This window comes from Bos indicus, chromosome 20, assembly GCF_029378745.1.
Source record: "Bos indicus isolate NIAB-ARS_2022 breed Sahiwal x Tharparkar chromosome 20, NIAB-ARS_B.indTharparkar_mat_pri_1.0, whole genome shotgun sequence".
Taxonomy (NCBI): Eukaryota; Metazoa; Chordata; class Mammalia; order Artiodactyla; family Bovidae; genus Bos; species Bos indicus.
Genome location: NC_091779.1, coordinates 26,114,527 through 26,136,699, shown reverse-complemented (window position 1 = coordinate 26,136,699; position 22,173 = coordinate 26,114,527). Strand labels below are relative to the sequence as shown.

General features: G+C 39.1%; 1 protein-coding gene across 3 annotated transcripts in view; it reads left to right on the top strand.

Annotated features, from left to right (window-relative positions):
* Positions 1-22,173, top strand: part of ITGA1 (integrin subunit alpha 1) — a 182,045-nt gene that overhangs the window by 48,807 nt on the left and 111,065 nt on the right. For 2 of the 3 annotated variants that reach the window (XM_070774687.1, XM_019982758.2), the window contains exon 2: positions 17,242-17,362. In XM_070774687.1, the coding sequence (XP_070630788.1) occupies positions 17,242-17,362 (121 nt within the window). Of the gene's footprint in view, positions 1-5,662; positions 5,685-17,241; positions 17,363-22,173 lie in introns of those variants that run through there. The other variant, XM_070774688.1, reaches the window with a different exon arrangement.

Sequence of the window (22,173 nt, the reverse complement as noted above, 5' to 3'; positions counted from 1 at the left end):
GAATAGAGAATAAAATTATGATTAGAAGGAAATGGCAACCCACTCCAGTATTCTTGCCTGGAGAATCCCAGGGACAGAGAAGCCTGGTGAGCTGCCGTCTATGGGGTCACACAGAGTCGGACATGACCGAAGCAACTTAGCAGCAGCAGCAGCAGAAATCTAGAAGCATATTAAATCCTGACAAATATTCTAGGTATTGAGAAAACTCTTTTTATTCTAACAGAATATGTATGTGTGTTATTGTTGTTCAGTCGCTAACTTGTGTCCAACTCTTTGGACTTGAGTGTAGCCTGCCAGCCTCCTCTGTCCATAGGATTTCCCAGGCAAGAAAACTGGAGTGGATCTCCATTTCCTTCTCCAGGGGATCTAGCTGACTCAGGGATCGAACTTCTGGCTCCTGAATTAGCAGATGGATTCTTTACTGCTGAGCCACTAGGGAAACCCAATATGTATGTATACATACACATATATTTTTTCCCAATGCCATTGCTCAAAAGAGTTTAATTTGGTTGTTTTCTCTTAAAAATTTTTGTTTGGCTTTGGTAAGCTGTCAAAAGCTTTAAAATTGGAGTGTTTGTGTTGTAGCACCAGACAGAAAAGGAAGCCTTTGAAGAGACAGTAAAATGGCCCTTCACTCAGAGAAGCTACTTTATAGAACCTTCAGGATCCTGACTACTGCCTCATAAAAGGATGCATCCAGTCTAATACCACTTGATTATTCATACATTTTTATAAGATTCACTCTACAAGTCTCTACAAGATGCACTCTACAGACTCTGCAAGTCTTTAAATAAGCCCTTTATAACATTATATATTATGGGCTCCATAATATGGCAATATTTCTGGGAAAATGTTTCCTAGTAAGGGTGTATATCCCAGACATTTTACCTTTCTCTTAAGTTATTCTATCTAACTTTACTACCATGATCTTGGCTGGAGTTAAGAGTTTTCTGAAAACTTATTCAGTATAAACTAATACTTCTTTTTGGGGGCTATTGTAGGTACTGAAGTTTCTTTTTTATGTGATCATGAAGTTATAGTTTAGAGCAAGGTATTTTGTTGCAAAAATTTAGTTAAGAGTAGTATTTTTAAAGTAAGTTGAGGTTGTTAAGATAAATATATGATAAGATATAACTTTAATCTGTGCTCTGATCATTGACAGTTTAGTTGAATTGTACCAATGAAGACCAAAAGATAAATAAATAAAAAGAAAGAAAAACAATGGTTGGGTAAAATGGCATAAAATTTCAGATTTACACGAGATGATAATTAGACTTCATAAAAAAGTTTTTTAAAAGAACATTATTTATATCATATAGTCATTCAGTCAACAGGTTTTACGGAACAATTATTATGTACCAATGAATTCGTTATTAGGTTGCCCTGTAACTAACAGAACTGTGACTTTAAGTGATTTAAGTAATATAGAACACTGCAGAATAACATATAACATAAAGAAGTCCATATGAGGGCAGTTCAATGCCAGTGTGGGTTCCACATTAGTTCATCACGTCATTTCCGTTCAAATTTAAGTCACAGTCTCACATGGCAGTTGGAGCTTATGTCAGTCTGCTCAGGTTACCATGACAGAAAACCACAGACTGGATGGCTTAAACAACAGAAATTTGTTTTCTCATAGTTCTGGAGGCTAGAATCCCAAGATCAAGGTGCCTTCAGGGTTGGTTTCTGATGATCCCTCTCTTCTTGGCTTGTAGATAGTTGCCTTCTGGTTCTGTCCTCACGTGAGCTTTCCTAAATGCGTATATAGAGAGAGAATCTCTGGTGTCTCTTTCTCTTCTTATCAGGACACCAGTCCTATTGGATCAGGGCCTCACCCTTATGACTTCATTTAACCTTGCTGCTGCTACTAAGTCGCTTCAGTCATGTCCGACTCTGTGAGACCCCATAGACGGCTACCCACCAGACTTACCCGTCCCTGGGGTTCTCCAGCAAGAATACTGGAGTGGGTTGCCACATTTAACCTTAGTCACCTCCTTAAAGTCCCTATCTCTGGGCTTCCCTGGTAGCTCAGTTAGGTAAAGAATCCGCCTGCCAATGCAGGGGAAATGGGTTCTATCCATAATCCTGGAAGATGCTACATGCCACAGAGCAACCTAGCCCAGGTGCCACAACTATTGAGCCTGTGCTCTAGAGCCTGGGAGCCACAACTCCTGAGCCCACATGCCTCAAGCCCATGCTCCACAAGAGAAGTCGCTGCAATGAGCAGCCCTTTCACAGCAACTAAAGAGTAGCCCCCGCTCGCCACAACTAGAGAAGAGCCCATAAACAAACGAAGACCCAACACAGCCAAAAATAAATAAGTAATTAAAAAAAATTTTTAAGTCCCTACCTCCAAATAGAGGCACACTAGTGTTAGGGCTACAACATACAAATTGGGAAGGGGACAATTCAGTCCGTAACAGAGCTCTACCTGTTATGCAGGAATTTATAATTGAGGAAAGGAGACAGGAGAGAGACAAAAAGTGGAGAAAATAGAAGGGTAAAAAAGGGTAAATCTTTTAGGTAAGTTAGTTCTGCTCGAGGAGCTCCTTAGATGTCTCCTGCAACACTTCCACTTTCTGTTCATTGGCCAGCAGTTGGTCACAGAACCGTACACAGTTACAAATTGTATTTTAGCCATGTGGACTGCTATGCTAAGTAAAGATCTGATTACCAAGAAAAAGGAAGAAATGGATATTAAGATTCAACAAGCCATCCTTGTCATCTCTAGAAATTGTGCTCAGTGTTGAGGATGAGAATATGAATTCCTAACTTCAAGTAGTTTATAGTTCACCAGGGAAATTGAGCATATAAACTGGTATCAGTTCAGTTCAGTCACTCAGTTGTGTCCGACTCTTCGAGACCCAATGAATCGCAGCTCGCCAGGCCTCCCTGTCCATCACCAACTCCCGGCGTTCACTGAGACTCACATCCATCGAGTCAGTGATGCCATCCAGCCATCTCATCCTCTGTCATCCCCTTCTCCTCCTGCCCCCAGTCCCTCCCAGCATCAGAGTCTTTTCCAATGAGTCAACTCTTCGCATGAGGTGGCCAAAGTGCTGGAGTTTCAGCTTTAGCATCATTCCTTCCAAAGAAATCCCAGGGCTGATCTCCTTCAGAATGGACTGGTTGGATCTCCTTGCAGTCCAAGGGACTCTCAAAAGTCTTCTCAAAAGTCTTCCTTGAACACCACAGTTCAAAAGCATCAATTCTTTGGTGGTCAGCTTTACTGTAATATAAATTAATATGTCCTATGGGATAAGTTTGTAAAGGTTCTATGATAACATAGGGAAAGAATGAGTATCAGTGGGGGCAGTGACCTTGAGATAGACTTTGAAAGATGGATAGAAGTGCCCAGGCTAAGAAGTGATTCAAAAGAGAATACAAGATGTTTCGGGGAACTGCAGATATTAAGAAGTAACCATAACTTGAAGTTCTTAGCTGAAAGTGGTAATAAGACCAGAAAGGTAGAATGAGGCCTATTTTCAATGGCTCTGTAATGCTATGTAGGGAGTGGGACAACATTTACCAGGCTCTGAGAACCAACCAAGGCTTGCTGCTGCTGCTGCTAAGTCACTTCAGTCATGTCCGACTCTGTTCGACCCCATAGATGGCAGCCCACCAGGCTCCCCCGTCCCTGGGATTCTCCAGGAAAGAACACTGGAGTGGGTTGCCATTTCCTTCTCCAATGCATGAAAGTGAAAAGTGAAAGTGAAGTCGTTCAGTCGTGTCTGACTCTTCATGACCCCATGGACTAAGGCCCATCAGGCTCCTCCGTCCACAGGATTTTCTAGGCAAGAGTACTGGAGTGGGTGCCATTGCCTTCAGGTTTAGACAATATTATAACCAAATATGTGTTTTTTAAAAATACACTTCCAGCAACAGAAAGAATGATAAACTGATAAATTTTGAGACAAGCATGTGTGTATATATGTCTTATTATAAGAAACTCTTCTGAGGAAATAGATTCCATTGATATCATAGGTCAAGGCACAGTCTTTGTTAATGTTATTGATTCAGTTGAACTAATTTCTGCCTCTTTCAAGATTCAAATAATAATTTAAGACCAGAAAGTGGAAAGAATACATGTAATGGTGAGAAATGATGAGGTCAGCAAGCTTTCTAATGTTGCAGTACTTGAGGAAAACTATCAAATAAGCATTCACATTCATCTGCCACTAATATTTCTATATTCTGTTTAACTTTACTGATAATTGGAAAACTCCTTGGCACTTTTTCCTTTCATCTTTATATGCTTATGTTTTCATAAGTGGCTATTCAATCCATCTCTAGCATGCTGAAGAGTTCTCAACTGAGTGATGACCTCTTTCTTTTACATCTTCCCTGATAGACTAGTGTTTGTGAAGTAGATGGGCAGTGGAAAGTCAGGATGTGTTTCTTGACTTACTTCCATACTTCTTAGTTAAAATTCTCCCAGACAGAGTAAGGAATTATGAGTTCTTGGAGCAGCACATGTGTCTCTTTCTTAATGTAACTCACAGTTCCGTGGTGAGAATTATCTGCAGTTCTCCAAAGAGGCACTAATCCATCCATATAAATAGCACAGCCCTAGGATAAGAAATAAGAAACTAGACTGTGAACAATTATTGAGAAAATTCTGGAAAGAAACTAGTGAAAATTCTAGCAGTCAATACCTTTCCAGGCCAGTATAATTGTTTAAGCAAACAGTGAATGTTGGTTAAGCCTAGTGTTAATTTCATTTCCCAAATCTGGCTTCTTCACCCTTCCAAGTTGACCCCAGTGATGTTCACCAGACTGTGAGTATGATATGGCACTTCTCACAGCAAACGTTTGACCAATCTTCACCACACTTTGAACTTGTCTGCCTCTGAAGTTATCTTATTTCCCCCTTATCCTAAGCATGCCTCCTGTATCTTCTTCTACTGCCCCTTACCTCTTACTCTGAATATAAGTCATAAGAATGTATGAAGCAGGAAATGAGTAAATATAATTAAGCCCATGCATTCAAGTTCTTTTGTTTTTGCCTTCTTGTAGCTCCAAGAAATGAGAATGGCTTTGTGTTTGTTCTAATTTCTTTGTTAAGAACTATGAAACTAGAAAAAGAAAATTAATGAAATTACAAAGAATTAGAGTTGTTGTATCTGTTAGAACATCTTCAAACATATAATTATACAGAGAAAATCCATAAGCTCTTTTAAATCATGAAATATTGCAAGCCAAAAAGGAAATTAGAGGAATAACATAGCAAATACAAATGTACCCAATACCCAGCATTGTGAAATACAAACATTTTCCCAGTATGTTTATTTTTCTTAAGAAATAAGCACCAGTGGGATTTATGAGAAATCTCAATGATGGGCAAATCTTTTTATCACTTGAGGTCAGAACCTACTGGGAAATGACAGAGAGTCAGAATGGAGCAGAGCTGGTAAAGGAAATTCCCACCGTTGATCCCTGGATGAAGCCAACTTATACTTCAGAAACCAGCTCAGAGCCTGAGACTGGAGGAGTAGATCAGAGTATTTTGGAGGTTGTTTTACTTGTTTTTATGTGGGCAGGCTCACTTCTAAGAGATACCCAGATAGTTTCTCCTTCCAAACTTACCAATCGGTTAAGTGTGAAAGGTGGAGCAGGTACAGAAATAGAAAATATTGCAGCTTGTGAAGTTCCCGCCACGTGAAAAGAAACATCAGGAATGAGAAGTAAGCATTTCCCTCTAAAACACAGCTAAAGCCGCATTTTTAAATCTTTTTTTGGATCCTTTTCTCCTCCTTACCTTTCCTCCAGTCCAGAAGTAACCTCTACTTAAATTCTAAGATCCTTGTGTGTAACAAGTACTTAGTACAAGTACTAGAGTTTTGATTCTAAGTAATAGAATGCTTCCATGTAAGGAAAATATTGGCTGACAGTTCTTCAGAATATTGACTATAACATCTGTATATACTTTCATTTCAAGATACCCTAATAGTCAAATGGAAAGGATATACAAGATAATGATACTAGATAGGAATAGAGTTTGAATCCAAGGATATTAGTGCTCAACTATTATGTTCTAAGTGCTGAAAGTTAGAACAACATAGCTAAGAAAACAAAGTTTAGTGCTATCTCAGTACAAAAAAGAAAGCATGAAAAAATTATCTCTTTTCACTGAAAAGAAAATGCACATTCTGCTGAAACTTGCCTTCTGAAATATTTCAACATTCCAGGCTACTGAGATTTTTTTCAACTCTTATAAACAAACCCCAATGTCCATTAAAATATTTTCTGATTAATTTTCCAAATTTTTTCAGGTGAATAGCAAGTTGTATTTGTTTAGCTTCCATTATTTCCTCTTGATAAACTAGACACATTTTAAATTGAACAGAGGTACCAAGAGGCTACTGAATGAAGAGAATGTTTGGTAGTGAATGATATAATGGAAAATTGCTATAATAAGTAGCTAGGAAGGGACATAGTTATACAGAAACATTTTAGTTTAAGTGGTAGCATATTATTAGGGGCAGAGCTGAGCTGTCCAGAAAAATTGGCCTGTTAAATGGAATAGGAGAATCAGTAACGTCTTCTCTTAGTATCTGGAATTTAAAATTGCCAGTTAAAGCTACTAGGTAATGGAGAACAGTGTGGAGATTCCTTAAAAAATTGGAAATAGAACTGCCTTATGATCCAGCAATCCCACTGCTGGGCATACACACTGAGGAAACCAGAATTGAAAGAGACACGTGTACCCCAATGGTCATTGCAGAACTGTTTATAATAGCCAGGACATAGAAGCAACCTAGATGTCCATCAGCAGATGAATGGCTAAGAAAGCAGTGGTACATATACACAATGAAGTATTACTCAGCCGTTAAAAAGAATACATTTGAATCAGTTCTAATGAGGTGGATGAAACTGGAGCCTATTATACAGAGTGAAGTAAGCCAGAAAGAAAAACACCAATACAGTATACTAATGTATTGTATTAGTAAATTCTAATTGAATTTAAAAATTCTAAATTCTAATGGAATTTAGAAAGATGGTAACAATAACCCTGTATACGAGACAGCAAAAGAGACACTGATGTATAGAACAGTCTTCTGGACTCTGTGGGAGAGGGAAAGGGTGGGATGATTTGGGAGAATGGCATTTAAACATGTATAATATCATATATGATATGAGTCGCCAGTCCAGGTTCGTTGCATGATACTGGATGCTTGGGGCTGGTGCACTGGGACAGCTCAGAGGGATGGTACGGGGAGGGAGGGGGGAGGAGGGTTCAGGATGGGGAAGACGTGTATACCTGTGGCGGATTCATGTTGATATATGGCAAAACCAATACAATATTGTAAAGTTTAAAAAAAAAAAAAGCTACTAGGTAACTCTGGTTTCTTCTCAGTGACATATATGAGCCAGTAACACTGCTAGTTCCTAAGGTTATTTTTGCTAGTATTCACAGCAGATAATTTGATGGGTCAGGAAAGCATAGAAGTAGTATATACATAAAGTAATATATGAATGATTTTCAAGTGTAGTATAATTGTTTTCTTAATGATTTGGGGTTTGGTTGCAATATACTGTTGAAGTTTGCATAGTGTTTTATTATATATATTATATACCATACTTAGTGGGTTAGCTTCTTGAAGCCCTTAATTTATTAATGTTAATAATTGACCACTTGTGTGTCAAACCCAGAAAGCATTTAGATAATTGTATTCCAAAAAGAATATTATAAATATTCTTAAATTCTTAATTTTTTACTGTATTTTTTCTTAATTTTTTATAAACAAGTATATATGTATACACACACACACACACACACACACACACACATACACACACTTTGCCTGCTGCTTCTGAGCAATATGACAAGGTTTTTTTTTTTAATGAGAGGTTAAGACAAGCTACATTTAATAGCCATTCATGATCCACAGCAAACTAAAATGTAGTTAGACTTCATTTCATGTGTTGATTGTGTTCTTAAGAACTTGCATAAAGAACCACAACATTTTTAAAAGCCTAGGCATTCTTCCTCTTTGAAAAAATATTATAGCTGACTCATAATGCCAGTGATTACTTTCCAATCTAAATAATGACAGCCTAATTTAATTGACTTTTTTCACGTTGGAATTTCACTAAGTGAAGGATGTCTGTTAGATTATAAACAATCATATTTTTAAAAAGCATTAAACTTTTGATCTTTACATTTTAATAATCTAAATAAATGATTTCAAGATATATTTGAAATTTTTATGATTATTCTTTTACATTTATTCCTGTTATTTTTTGTTACACAGAGGTGTGTTTTAATAATTTTAGTTCTAAACTCCAAATTGTACAATTAAAAAAAAAGAGGATGCCTTTTCACTCTTTTTATATTATCTGATTCAGTTTCAGTCTTACCCAGCTACCATAGGCATTCTGTCCATTCGATGCCTTAGAAGAAGGAACCTGAATAATAGGTTGTACTTTTCTTAACGGATCCTTTTCAATGAATTTTGTTAACTCACGTATAATTTCTTCTTAGTGAAATATATGAGCCAGTAAAGCAATGCTAGTCCTAAGTTATTTTTGCTAGTATACAGAACAGATAGTTTAATGAGTCAGGAAAGCAAAGAAGTAGTATATGCATGAAGTAGTATAGGAATGATTTTCAAGTGCCTAATTTTCATTGGAGTAATTAAGCATGCGTGTGTGAGTGCTATCGCTTCAGTCATGTTCACCTCTTTGTGATCCTATATTTTCACTTTCACTTTTCATGTCCATGCATTGGAGAAGGAAATGGCAACCCACTCCAGTGTTTTTGCCTGGAGAGTCCCAGGGACGGGGGAGCCTGGTGGGCTGCCATCTATGGGGTCGAAGAGTTGGACACGACTGAAGTGACTTAGCAGCAGCATACCATAACCCGCTAGGCTTCTCTGTCCATGGGATTCTCCAGGCAAGAATACTGGAGCAGGTATTCTTGCCCTCCTCCAGGGGATCTTTCCAACCCAGGGGTCAAACCCAAGTCTCTTATGTCTCCTGAATTGGCAGGCCGGTTCTTTACCACTAGTGCCACTTGAGAAGCCCATTATTAAACACATCAACAACCAAATAAGCATAAAAAAAGTGGGATAAACTCACTGTCCCCAGAGAAACAATGGAAGTATCTGAAATAGTAACCATGCTTCACACACTTGGACATGTGTATGGCTTTCAAAAGCCAACAACAAAGCCATCCAGAAAAATTGTCCCATTAAATGATACAAAAGAATCAATATGGAATCTCTTAGAGCCTGGAATTGAAAATTGCCAGTTAAAGCTACTAGGTAAACTGAAAACCATTTATTTTATAGTGTGTACTACCTCTTTATTTTTCTGGCCCTGGAAAGTACTTGCTGTACATACTAACAAAAATAACTTGAAAATTGGCAATGACTTACTGTTTCACTGAGAAGAAATTATTTATAAGTTAATAAAATTCACTGAAAGGATTTCATTAACAAAAACACAACATTCCCTCTGATTCTCACATGTCCAAAGACTTCATATGTCGTATATCTGGGTGAACACTTAAATAGGGTCCAATCCCACTCTGTTTGCAACTGCAATATGCCTTTCCATATGCAGCTCTCCCGTGCTGTGTAGCCACAAAAAGTAATAAGTTCAGCTCTCAGGATGCCAACAGCTGGAAAGCAGAGTTCTGTGCTCATGTTGCTTGCACAAACATACAAGTTGTGTTTCCCACAGTGAGATCCAGGGACCCCTAAGGTTCTACAGCTTTTTTATCCCGTAAAACACAGAGCCAAAAGATGATGCTGATAGGACGGCAGCATTGAGTTCTGAGACTGTTTAAGATTTTCAGGAGAAGGCGGAGTCTGAGAGGAGCTGGCAAAGCAGGCAATTTTTTGTGGTGGGAGGATATGGGGGGAAAAAAGCAGATGTCTGTAGATACTACAAAGGAAAATAAACACTGCGGAAGAACAAACTTATGTAGACAAATTTATAAGAGGGATTTTTAACAAAGGATGTTTGGGAAACACTCCACTGGAGTTTAATATTCTGGGTAGCACTTCTGAAAGGGGACAAGTTCTTACAGCCAGAGTGACCTTTATACTAAAAATCTTCATTTCTCTGTTTATTCTATCCTGTCCCATTTAACAAACTTGTATTAAACACCTACTGTGTGCCAAGAATTAGACCTCCTTGCCTCTTTCCTACCAGTCATATACAGACTATACACATAACTCACTTTGAAGTTCAAATACCACTTGTAGTCACTGGAGGCCCACAGGACATTAGTACTGGAAGTCAAAACAGTTTGCTCACTATAGCAAGCCGAAGTTAAAAAGCAGCTTCCCAGGATGAAACTTGGAAAATGCCTGAACGTCGAGGTGTTTATTTGGATTGGCTTTTTCTGGACTTGCTGATGGAGGTTGATATCTTGCTGACATATTACATCATTTCTGTTGAAAGGACTTTGAATGGTGAGATTGACTGAGCCAGGTTTTCTTTTTACATAATGTATAAGCAAGTTCCACTTGTTTGAAGGAGACTCTGAGTTGGGTAGAGTGTTTTTTCCCAGAAAAATGTAGATTTTCCGTATTTGAAAATATGATGACATTTCCAAACACATGTTGATCCTATACTTTCTGCTCAAGGTTTTAATATTGTCTTATTTTCATTCTGTTTTTACTTCCCAACTCTTCACCACTGGAGTTCTTTGGCTTCTCTTTCTCAAGATTGCACTGCTATAAAAATAATTATCTCAGATTTCAACTAGAATTATATAGTGCTATCACTTTTGTGGACAGATTCACTTAAACTCTTGATCAAATTTTACCTTTTAAAGGAACTTGTATGCAAAACCCACTCCAGTATTCTTGCCTGGAGAAATCCATGGACAGAGGAGCCTGGCTGGCTACAGTCCATAGGGTCGCACAGAGTCAGACACGACTGAAGTGACTTAGCAATGCAAATATCATGTTTGAAGTCGATTAGAGGGAAGTAGATTGCCACACGTGAGAGAAGCCTCAAGTTGCTGTTGACTCGGAGCCTGGGTGACATCAGCAATATGCATCACCTTCTGGGAGACTGAGCTGAGAATCCAAGAGATCTAACTGAGAGGCAGGATCACCTGTGCTCCTCCTCGGCTGGCCCTTCCATTTGGAAGGCCTGACACCCTCATCTTAGATTTTCTTTACAGATGTCATTGCAGCTGGGTTTAAAAAACAGGAAATTTGCTATTGAAATGAGTCAATGAACCCACTGTCCTGCCCCCATTGATATAACACATCTGTATCACTTTTCAAGATACAAATGGTCATCAGAATGGAGGGAAATCCACTTCTAAAAGAAAACTCAAATGCCAGATGGTAAAGTGACTCTTTGAATTCTACCTCTGAAAGCAGTAGAGGATTGAGCATTCTCTATTGCTACGTGAATACTTTGTATATCTCACAGCAGCCAATACATGGAAGGTATTTATAACTTTCTTTGAAATATGATAAACTGGGGCTCACTTGCCATTTTTTTTCCCAGGTAGGCTCTAAGATCTGTGAAAACAGGAGCACTGTCTTTTTATAACTATCTCCAGGGCTTAGCATATATCCAACCCAAAATAAAGACTTGATTAATATTTTGGAGTAGTTTAATAAATATGAATAACTGAATAAATAATATAAGATAAAGGGCTAGGTGTAAGCTCAGGCTCATATATCTCTAAAGATCACCGTCTTTCTATAGTATCAAGGAATTTGCTCTAAAAGTCATTAATTAACTATAATATAATAACACTAGTATTATTTTCTATCTCAATACTGTATCATTTCACTCTTTAAAAATAATAAAGTAATGTTAATTGCATGATTTCTGTTATTTCTAGATTGGATAAACGTGTAGGAAGTTGCTGAAAGAAAGCAAGATCATTTGGATACACAGTCCTAGTCAGCATTTCTTTGATACCCTCCTGCCTTGGGCTTAGAGTTTAAAATATTCAGAATCCCTCTGGCTATTAAATACTCTAATCTAGATATTACTACATCAAAATTTCTGGATCACCCTGTGAAAGACAAAATTTTTTTCATTAGAAGAAAACAATAAAACAGGCTGCAGTGACTTTTTTGAGAACTCAGAGGATGTGTGCAGGAGGGGGACCTTCCTTCCACGGGGGAGTCAATGCCTGCTAGAGATGCCCAGAATTTGCCCCCTTTATTTCCTGCCTGTTATCCTCAAATGCTTCAAAGTTACAAGGTGATTAAGAGCTCTCATGGGCCCATATGAGGGTTTTGTTGAGATAGGTTGTTATTTTTTATTTTTATTAACCTAACTCAATCACACTGTAGTCACAGAAAGTCTATGATTTGACCTCAGAAGACCAATGTTGATGTCTTATCTCTGCCACTAATACAGCCTGACCATGGACAAATCACTTAACCCCTGTGAGCTCGTTTCCAACACACAAAAAGAGAGTATTGACTGCTCTCCTCCTAATCTTAGTTTACTGACTAGCTCAATACCTTTATTTATATGGAAATGTTTGTAAGCGTAAGACATTATACAACTGAAGGTTTCTTGTCCCTCTCTTTCTCTCATTTGTTGTCTTTCTCTCATTTGTTGTCATCATACTCCATCCTGGAGTAAAGAAATTGCACAAACTGATCTTTTATAAGAGCTATCTTTCAGTACCAACTATCTCAGCATCCTCTTCAGTTATTGGCTCTTAAATGTATAAGTCACATCACCATATTTGAAGAGGAGCAAGTCTTTCCACTTCTTTTCTGCTGCTGCTGCAACCTAAACCTATATGTTTCAGCTTAAGTCCCTTTTGCAGCTTTATCTAGCTCTGTAGCCATGACTTCTCTCTATTACAATCTTTCCCTCCCTCCCTCTGAACGTGCTGCCAGCCCTGGCCACTGTGAAAGAGCCTCCCCCTCAAATTGCTCCTCAGAAGATGGAATTACATGGACTCATAGTAGCCTCTCTTCTAAACCCATCTCTGTGTTACCTTCTATTAACTCATCCCAGTTTTAGTGCTAAGTGATTAGTGAAGTGAAGTGAAGTGAAGTCGCTCAGTTATGTCCGACTCTTTGCTGTCCCGTGGACTGTAGCCCACCAGGCTCCTCCATCCATGGGATTATCCAGGCAAGAATACGGGAGTGGGTTGCCATTTCCTTCTCCAGGGGATCTTCCCAACCCAGGGATCGAACCCAGGTCTCCCACATTGCAATAAATGATTAATGTAAATGATTTGGGAGTCCTGAAGAAATGTAGGCAAATTTCTCTATCATCCTAAGCCTCCTTCTCCTCTTCTGTCCAATGGTAATAATAGTGGTATTTGATTGTAGGCTTGTTAGCAAATTAAATGAGATGGAGCTTGTGAGGTGTAACACACAATAAGTATACTATGTAGCTGTTAATAATATTAAAGGAAAAATTCTCTGTTGTTGGTACATGAGAAACCAGAATTTACTTTTGACCTCTGATTATTGTCTGTGTATTTTTCCCATCATTTTCTCCCCATGTTGCTCCTGAAGCCACCCCAGTCTGTTTGCTGTTTTCTTTTAAACTTTGGTTAAAAATAAGTGTGATTTTGCTTTACTTCTAGTACATGAAGTTCCAAGATAACTGAATATAGTAATGTGAACATTGTACTAAAATTTATGAGAAGCTACTTTTATTGTTTATGCGCTCCTTTAAATCGAAAGAACAAGATGTAAACTATTTTTTTTTAATGTCATCTCCTGTGCTTCAGGCTCCTTGGTGTCTTAGAAAACATGAAAGAAACTGATTTACAATCGTTTTGGGCAAATTGCCTGTGGAATTCTGAGGACAGGAAATGAAAAAAAAAAGTTCAGCACACACCCCCGGACATTCCACACAACATGTAGAATAAACAAACAGGTCCCCAGAAGGAAACCAAAACTTTTGTTCTTATATCGAGAAGCACTATGAATAGCCTTTGGGAAGCATACTGAAGATGGGGCTTCCCAGGTGACCCTAGTGGTAAAGAACCCGCCTACCAGTGCAGGAGACATGAGACACAAATTCGATTCCTGGGTCAGGAAGATCCCCTGGAGGACAGTGTGGCAACCCACTCTGGTATTCTTGCCTGGAGATCACGTGGACAGAGGAGCCTACAGTCCATGGGGTCGCAAAGAACCAGACCCCACTGAAGTGACCTAGCACTCATGCACACATATACTGAAGATGATGAACTTCAGGGAAAATCTTTCAAAAGGGGTTGACCTCTTAAATTAATTTCTTTAATTAGGTTGACCTTAATTAAAGGAAATCCTTTTCCCTTTGTATTCCTAAAGGATGATGAGTAGTTTTAATTTAGGTAAATTCTGTTACCTGCATCAACATTATGAAAGAGGGGTACCGTGCTACAGACCCATACTTCTCAGACCTTAACAGAAGTCTGTTTTTCTGGGGAATTTGTTGGGATGTAGATTCTGATTCAGGAAATCTGGAGAGGGCCTGAGATTCTAGATCCCTCACAAGCTCCCACATGATGCAGTAGCCGCTGGTCGGCAGACTACAATTGGTTTTCAGGCACCTTCTTTGATAAAATCATTGGTAGTGGTTTTCTACTCCTTATCTATAGTACAGTGATTTTGCACATGTGTCTGGAGACATTTTTGATCTTCACGACTCAGGGCGAACTACTAACATCGTACGGCCAGGGACCAGGGATGCTGTCAAATACCCTACCCTGCACAGGCAGGCCCTCATAACAAAGTATTTTCTGAGCCAGAATGTCAATAGTGTCAAAGCTGAGAAATCCTGCTGTTTAGAGAACTATTTTTTGTGTCTCTCATATCAAAAATAATCTGTTGAAAGTGTTCAAAAAAACTGTGAGAAAAGAGTTGGAACACGTACTATTTAGTTTGGAGCAGAGTGAACAGTGTTTGAAACTGTCTTCAAATACATGAAAAGCCATTATGCAGAAGATGGTAACCAGCTGTTCGCCATCATCCTTGAAGAATGAACAGGAAATGTACATAAGTGGACCTGTGCTACCCATCCATTCTTTTCCTGCATCTTCCACACCAGCCAGGCAAATCTCCCTCTGTGATCTTGTAACCATATTTGTCCCGTCCTGTATCTTATTTCTTGCAGAGACTCTCTCAAATCCTTGGGACACATTTTCATCTCACTGCCAAGCTATATCTGTCCCTATCCTTAAAAATCTAACTTGAAAATTTCCATCTCCATAAAGTCTTCCTTAACTAAGATGAAATAGTTCCAGTCCATATCTATTGACAACTGGCACATTTTCTCCTTCAATATGTTATCTTTCATTCTATGAATATGTTATTGCCCATTTGTGTACAAGGAGCCTTGTGTACAAGGTTAAGAAAGATGAAAAAGAGTCCCTACCTTTAAGTACTTTTAAAAAAAATCTCACTACATTGTACTTACAATGTAGGTAGTATTTAATAATTATTTCTGTGAGGGATTTTTTTTTTTAAATAAGAGGGCTTAATAGTTAAGCCCTTAATATATTGAAGTGAGGAGATCTTCTAGGTCAGGAGATCAAAAGAAGACTTTATAAATAAAAGTATACAGAATATCTTTTTATGAAGAATAATTTTCTCTAAGTTATCTACAATTTTCTGCATCAAATAAGCATTTAATATTGTTACCAAAATTTGAAAGTTATAAATTAGAGCCTGGAATGAATTAGAGTCTGAATTTATGTTATATTTATGGAAGAGTATACGGTGAATAAGAAATAAAATTTTTTCTGTTTACATGTAGCTGTAAAACACAAAAGAGTGAGTTTAATCATCTCAATACACCTTATGATGCTGTGTGATTTTATAACAGCATATTCTTCGGGAAGAATTTTTAGTTACATCTAGGAGGGGAATTCTTTGGAACTTTACAAGTATGCTTTAAAAACCAGTACCAAAGATGGAATTTGACACCATTCATTTGAGAGAATTTGGCACCACCCAGAAACCTGGCCTGCTGCAGTCCATGGGGTCGCAAAGAGTCAGGCGGGACTCAGCAACAGAACTGAAGAACCCTTTTAGGGCTACCCACGTGGTGCTAGTGGCAAAGAAATTGCCTACCAATGCAGGAGACATAGAGATGTGTGTTTGATCCCTGGGTCAAGAAGATCCCCTGGAGGAGGGCACTCCAGTATTCTTGCCTGGAAAATCCCATGGACAGAGGCGCCTGATGGGCTCCATTCCATGGAGTCACACAGAGTCGGACACGTCTGTAGCGACTTTGCAGTAGCAGCAGTAGAACCCTTTTAGAAAAGAACCTCACCAATAAAAGATTACCTGAACTTCAAACAAACAAACGCAAAAAAAAAATTGAAGAGGTTTAACCTTCATTGACCCCACTCCAGTACTCTTGCCTGGAAAATTCCATGGACAGAGGAGTCTGGTAGGCTGCAGTCCATGGGGTCGCTAAGAGTCGGACACGACTGAGTGACTTCCCTTTCACTTTTCACTTTCATGCATTGGAGAAGGAAATGGCAACCCACTCCAGTGTTCTTGCCTGGAGAATCCCAGGGACAGGGGAGCCTGGTGGGCTGCCGTCTATGGGGTCACACAGAGTTGGACACGACTGAAGTGACTTAGCAGCAGCAGCAGCAACCTTCATTGAATATGTAGTATGTACCAGGCATTGAGTAAACTCTTTAGATGAATCATCTAATTTAATCTCAACATATTTAGCCTCTCCATCTGTGAGGCTATCACTACCAACATAATAAGGAGACCTCAGTGTATAAGCTTCCCCATCCTGCTTGATTCAGAGATGGAAGCAGAGCAAACCTCAAGCCTGCATAGGAGGCCATCTCTGGGTGGAAACAGTTGGCTTGCCTTCCTTTTTGAAGCAGCAATGAGAAAGCTCCCTCTTTCGAGGCTTTAAATGGTGATGCTTGTATCCTCTGTAGTCAAAACGTGAAAATGAAGCTGTTTACATTTCCTTAGTGGCCACGGTTTGATCTAGGGATAACTACTGGAAAACTATCTGTGACTGCGTTAGTCATATGAGTTTCTGCCAGCTCCTTCCCACGCATTTTGAAATCTTTGGTTCTGGGAATGGTACAGATACTAAATTACTATGGAATGTGTTTGAATGTTAATACTTTAGGTTGATTTCCAGTCAGTAATACAGACCTTTGCAGACCTTTCTGGTTGTTCCCATTCTTTGAGTGTCATTGCTCTTTGTAATAAGCACCAGCTTTGAATGGTAACCTCAAGAATGCCTTAATAATTCAAAACATAATGGAATTGTAGTTAACTCTATGTAACTGGATGTTTGTTTCCTCTCTTAAAGTTGTTCTGCGCTTCTGTGTGTCATTCAATATTGATGTGAAAAACTCAATGACTTTCAGCGGCCCAGTGGAGGACATGTTTGGATATACTGTCCAACAATATGAAAACGAAGAAGGGAAATGGTAAGTCAATGGGTTTTCTTGTTGTTTAGTTTTCTTACAAGGTAATGGAAAATATGATTTGGTTACAGTTCGTTTTATGAATGAAACTTAGAATGAATCATTGAGGGTAGGAAATGTAGTCTAATCATTTGGTAATAGAAATTGAAAAAGGAAAAAATCCTTGGCAATATTAAGAGCTGTGGTTAGTGATTCTGTTGAAACCTGGGTTGACTTCAAAGAAGGGCCTTATTCAAAATAGTCATTGTTTTGTTATGTTATTCTGGCAAGAGTTCTTTGTCCGCATTTTAGTCTAGCTGAAATTCAACAGGAGGTATATGGAAGCATGTGAGATGCTATCTTGAGGATTAGTATCACTTCCATAATATAACATGAGGCTTATATTTTTAGTACTTTACTTACCTATTGAATTTAGTCTATTATTTATAATGAACCTCACTGAATTTTATATAATTTTAAGCCCCTTAATGTTGGTTAAGTTCACTTTAGTATGATTTTTTAAAGCATATTTATCTTTTGAAAACTATACAAAATTAATATTAGAGGTCTTTTGCTTTGTAGTTAATATAATTTTTAGTGAGTTTTTTTAAGTGGAGCTTGTATAAAAGGGCTTCCCTGCTGGTACAGTTGGTAAAGAATTTGCGTGCAATGCAGGAGACCTAGATTAGATCCCTAGGTTAGGAAGATCCCCTGGAGAAGGGAATGGCAACCCACTCCAGTACTCTTGCCTGGAAAACTCCATGGACAGAGGAGCCTTGTAGGCTACAGTCCATGGGGTCACAAAGAGTCGGACAAGACTGAGTGACTTCACTTCTTCACCCAGTTCTGGGTAAATATTCAAAGGAATGAAAATCAAGATCTTGAAGAGATATCTGCATTCACATATTCATTGCAGCATTATTCACAAAAAGCACAACTTGAAAGGAATTTAAATGTCCATTGACAGATGAATAGATTTTTTTTTAATGTTTTGCATATATAGTAGAGTATTATTCTGCCTTAAATAAGAAGAAAATCTTTCTATTTAAGAAAATATGGATGAACCTGAAGGATGTTTTACTAAGTGAAATAAGCCAGATGAAGCACAAATATGGCATGATCCCACTTATATGAGGAACCTAAAATAATCGAGCTCATAAAAGCAGAGGACGGAATGGTGGTTACCAGGGGTTCAAACAAGGGCAAAACAGGAAAGCATTAATCAAAGGGTACAAGCTTCAGTGAAGCAAAATGAATAAGTCCTGGAGATTCACTATACAGCACAGCACCTATCGTTAACAGTCTGTGTTAGTTCCTCAGTCGTGTCTGATTCTTTGCAACCTCATGGACTGTAGCCCACCAGGCACCTCACCTCTGCTCATGGGATTTTACAGGCAAGAATACTGGAATAGGTTGCCATTTCCTTCTCCAGATAGTTAACAATACTGTATTTTATACTTAAAATTTTGCTTAGAATGTAGATTTTTTTGTTAGGTGTTCTTATCACAAAATAATAGTAATAATAACTATTACTACTAAAGAGGGCATGAGTAAACTTTTGGAAGTAATGGATATGTTTATGGTATAGATTGTGGTGATAGATTTACTGGTATATCAGATAAGATCAGATCAGTCGATCAGTCATGTCCGACTCTTTGCGACCCCATGAATCGCAGCACGCCAGGCCTCCCTGTCCATCACCAACTCCCGGAGTTCACCCAGACTCGAGTCCATCGAGTCAGTGATGCCATCCAGCCATCTCATTCTCTGTCGGCCCCTTCTCCTCCTGCCCCAATCCCTCCCAGCATCAGAGTCTTTTCCAATGAGTCAACCCTTCGCATGAGGTGGCCAAAGGACTGGAGTTTCAGCTTTAGCATCATTCCTTCCAAAGAAATCCCAGGGCTGATCTCCTTCAGAATGGACTGGTTGGATCTCCTTGCAGTCCAAGGGACTCTCAAGAGTCTTCTCCACACCACAGTTCAAAAGCATCAATTCTTCAGCACTCAGCCTTCTTCACAGTCCAACTCTCACATCCATACATGACCACAGGAAAAACCATAGCCTTGACTAGATGAACCTTTGTTGGCAAAGTAATGTCTCTGCTTTTGAATATGCAATCTAGGTTGGTCATAACTTTCCTTCCAAGGAGTAAACGTCTTTTAATTTCATGGCTGTAGTCACCATCTGCAGTGATTTTGGAGCCCAAAAAAATAAAGTCTGCCACTGTTTCCATTGTTTCCCCATCTATTTCCCATGAAGTGATGGGACCGGATGCCATGATCTTCGTTTTCTGAATGTTGAGCTTTAAGCCAACTTTTTCACTCTCCACTTTCACTTTCATCAAGAGGCTTCTGAGTTCCTCTTCACTTTCTGCCATAAGGGTGGTGTCATCTACATACCTCAGGTTACTGATATTTCTCCCGGCAATCTTGATTCCAGCTTGTGCTTCTTCCAGCCCAGCATTTCTCATGATGTACTCTGCATGGAAGTTAAATAAGCAGGGTGACAATATACAGCCTTGACGTACTCCTTTTCCTATTTGGAACCAGTCTGTTGTTCCATGTCCAGTTCTAACTGTTGCTTCCTGACCTGCATACAAGTTTCTCAAGAGGCAGATCAGGTGGTCTGGTATTCCCATCTCTTTCAGAATTTCCCACAGTTAGTTGTGATCCACACAGTCAAAGGCTTTGGCATAGTCAATAAAGCAGAAATAGATGTTTTTCTGGAACTCTCTTGCTTTTTCCATGATCCAGTGGATGTTGGCAATTTGATCTCTGGTTCTTCTGCCTTTTCTAAAACCAGCTTGAACATCAGGAAGTTCACGGTTCACATATTGCTGAAGGCTGGCTTGGAGAATTTGAGCATTACTTTACTAGCGTGTGAGATGAGTGCAATTGTGTGGTAGTTTGAGCATTCTTTGGCATTGCCTTTCTTTGGGATTGGAATGAAAACTGACCTTTCCCAGTCCTGTGGCCACTGCTGAGTTTTCCAAATGTGCTGGCATATTGAGTGCAGCACTTTCACAGCATCATCTTTCAGGATTTGGAATAGCTCCACTGGAATTCCATCACCTCCACTAGCTTTGTTTGTAGTGATGCTTTCTTTCTAAGGCCCACTTGACTTCACATTCCAGGATGTCTGGCTCTAGGTCAGTGATCACACCATCGTGATTATCTGGGTCGTGAAGATCTTTTTTGTACAGTTCTTCTGTGTATTCTTGCCATCTCTTATTAATATCTTCTGCTTCTGTTATGTCCATACCATTTCTGTCCTTTATCGAGCTCATCTTTGCATGAAATGTTCCTTTGGTATCTCTGATTTTCTTGAAGAGATCCCTAGTCTTTCCCATTCTGTTGTTTTCGTCTATTTGTTTACATTGATTGCTGAAGAAGGCTTTCTTATCTCTTCTTGCTATTCTTTGGAACTCTGCATTCAGATGTTTATATCTTTCCTTTTCTCCTTTGCTTTTCGCTTCTCTTCTTTTCACAGCTATTTGTAAGGCCTCCCCAGACAGCCATTTTGCTTTTTTGCATTTCTTTTCTATGGGAATGGTCTTGATCCCTGTCTCGTTTACAATGTCATGAACCTCATTCCATAGTTCATCAGGCACTCTATCTATCATATCTAGGCCCTTAAATCTATTTCTCACTTCCACTGTATAATCATAAGGGATTTGATTTAGGTCATACCTGAATGGTCTAGTGGTTTTCCCTACTTTTTTCAATTTAAGTCTGAATTTGGCAATAAGGAGTTCATGGTCTGAGCCACAGTCAGCTCCTGGTCTTGTTTTGGCTGATTGTATAGAGCTTCTCCATCTTTGGCTGCAAAGAATATAATCAATCTGATTTTGGTAAGTTGACCATCTGGTGATGTCCATGTGTAGAGTCTTCTCTTGTGTTTTTGGAAGAGGGTGTTTGTTATGACCAGTGCATTTTCTTGGCAAAACTCTATTAGTCTTTGCCCTGCTTCATTCCGTATTCCAAGGCCAAATTTGCCTGTTACTCCAGGTGTTTCTTGACTTCCTACTTTTGCATTCCAGTCCCCTATAATGAAAAGGACATCTTTTTTGGGTGTTAGTTCTAAAAGGTCTTGTAGGTCTTCATAGAACCGGTCAACTTCAGCTTCTTCAGCATTACTGGTTGGGGCATAGACTTGGATTACTGTGATATTGAATGGTTTGCCTTGGAAATGAACAGAGATCATTCTGTCGTTTTTGAGATTGCATCCAAGTACTGCATTTCGGACTCTTTTGTTGATCATGATGACCACTCCATTTCTTCTGAGGGATTCCTGCCCGCAGTAGTAGATATAATGGTCATCTGAGTTACATTCACCCATTCCAGTCCATTTCAGTTCGCTGATTCCTAGAATGTCGACATTCACTCTTGCCATCTCTTGTTTGACCACTTCCAATTTGCCTTGATTCATGGACCTGATATTCCAGGTTCCTATGCAATATTGCTCTTTACAGCATCAGACCTTGCTTCTATCACCAGTCACATCCACAGCTGGGTATTCTTTTTGCTTTGGCTCCATCCCTTCATTCTTTCTGGAGTTATTTCTCCCCTGGTCTCCAGTAGCATATTGGGCACCTACTGACCTGGGGAGTTTCTCTTTCAGTATCCTATCATTTTGCCTTTTCATACTGTTCATGGGGTTCTCAAGGCAAGAATACTGAAGTGGTTTGCCATTTCCTTCTCCAGTGGACCACTTTCTGTCAGATCTCTCCACCATGACCCGCCCATCTTGGGTTGCCCCACGGGCATGGCTTAGTTTCATTGAGTTAGACAAGGCTGTGATCCTAGTGTGATTAGATTGACTAGTTTTCTGTGAGT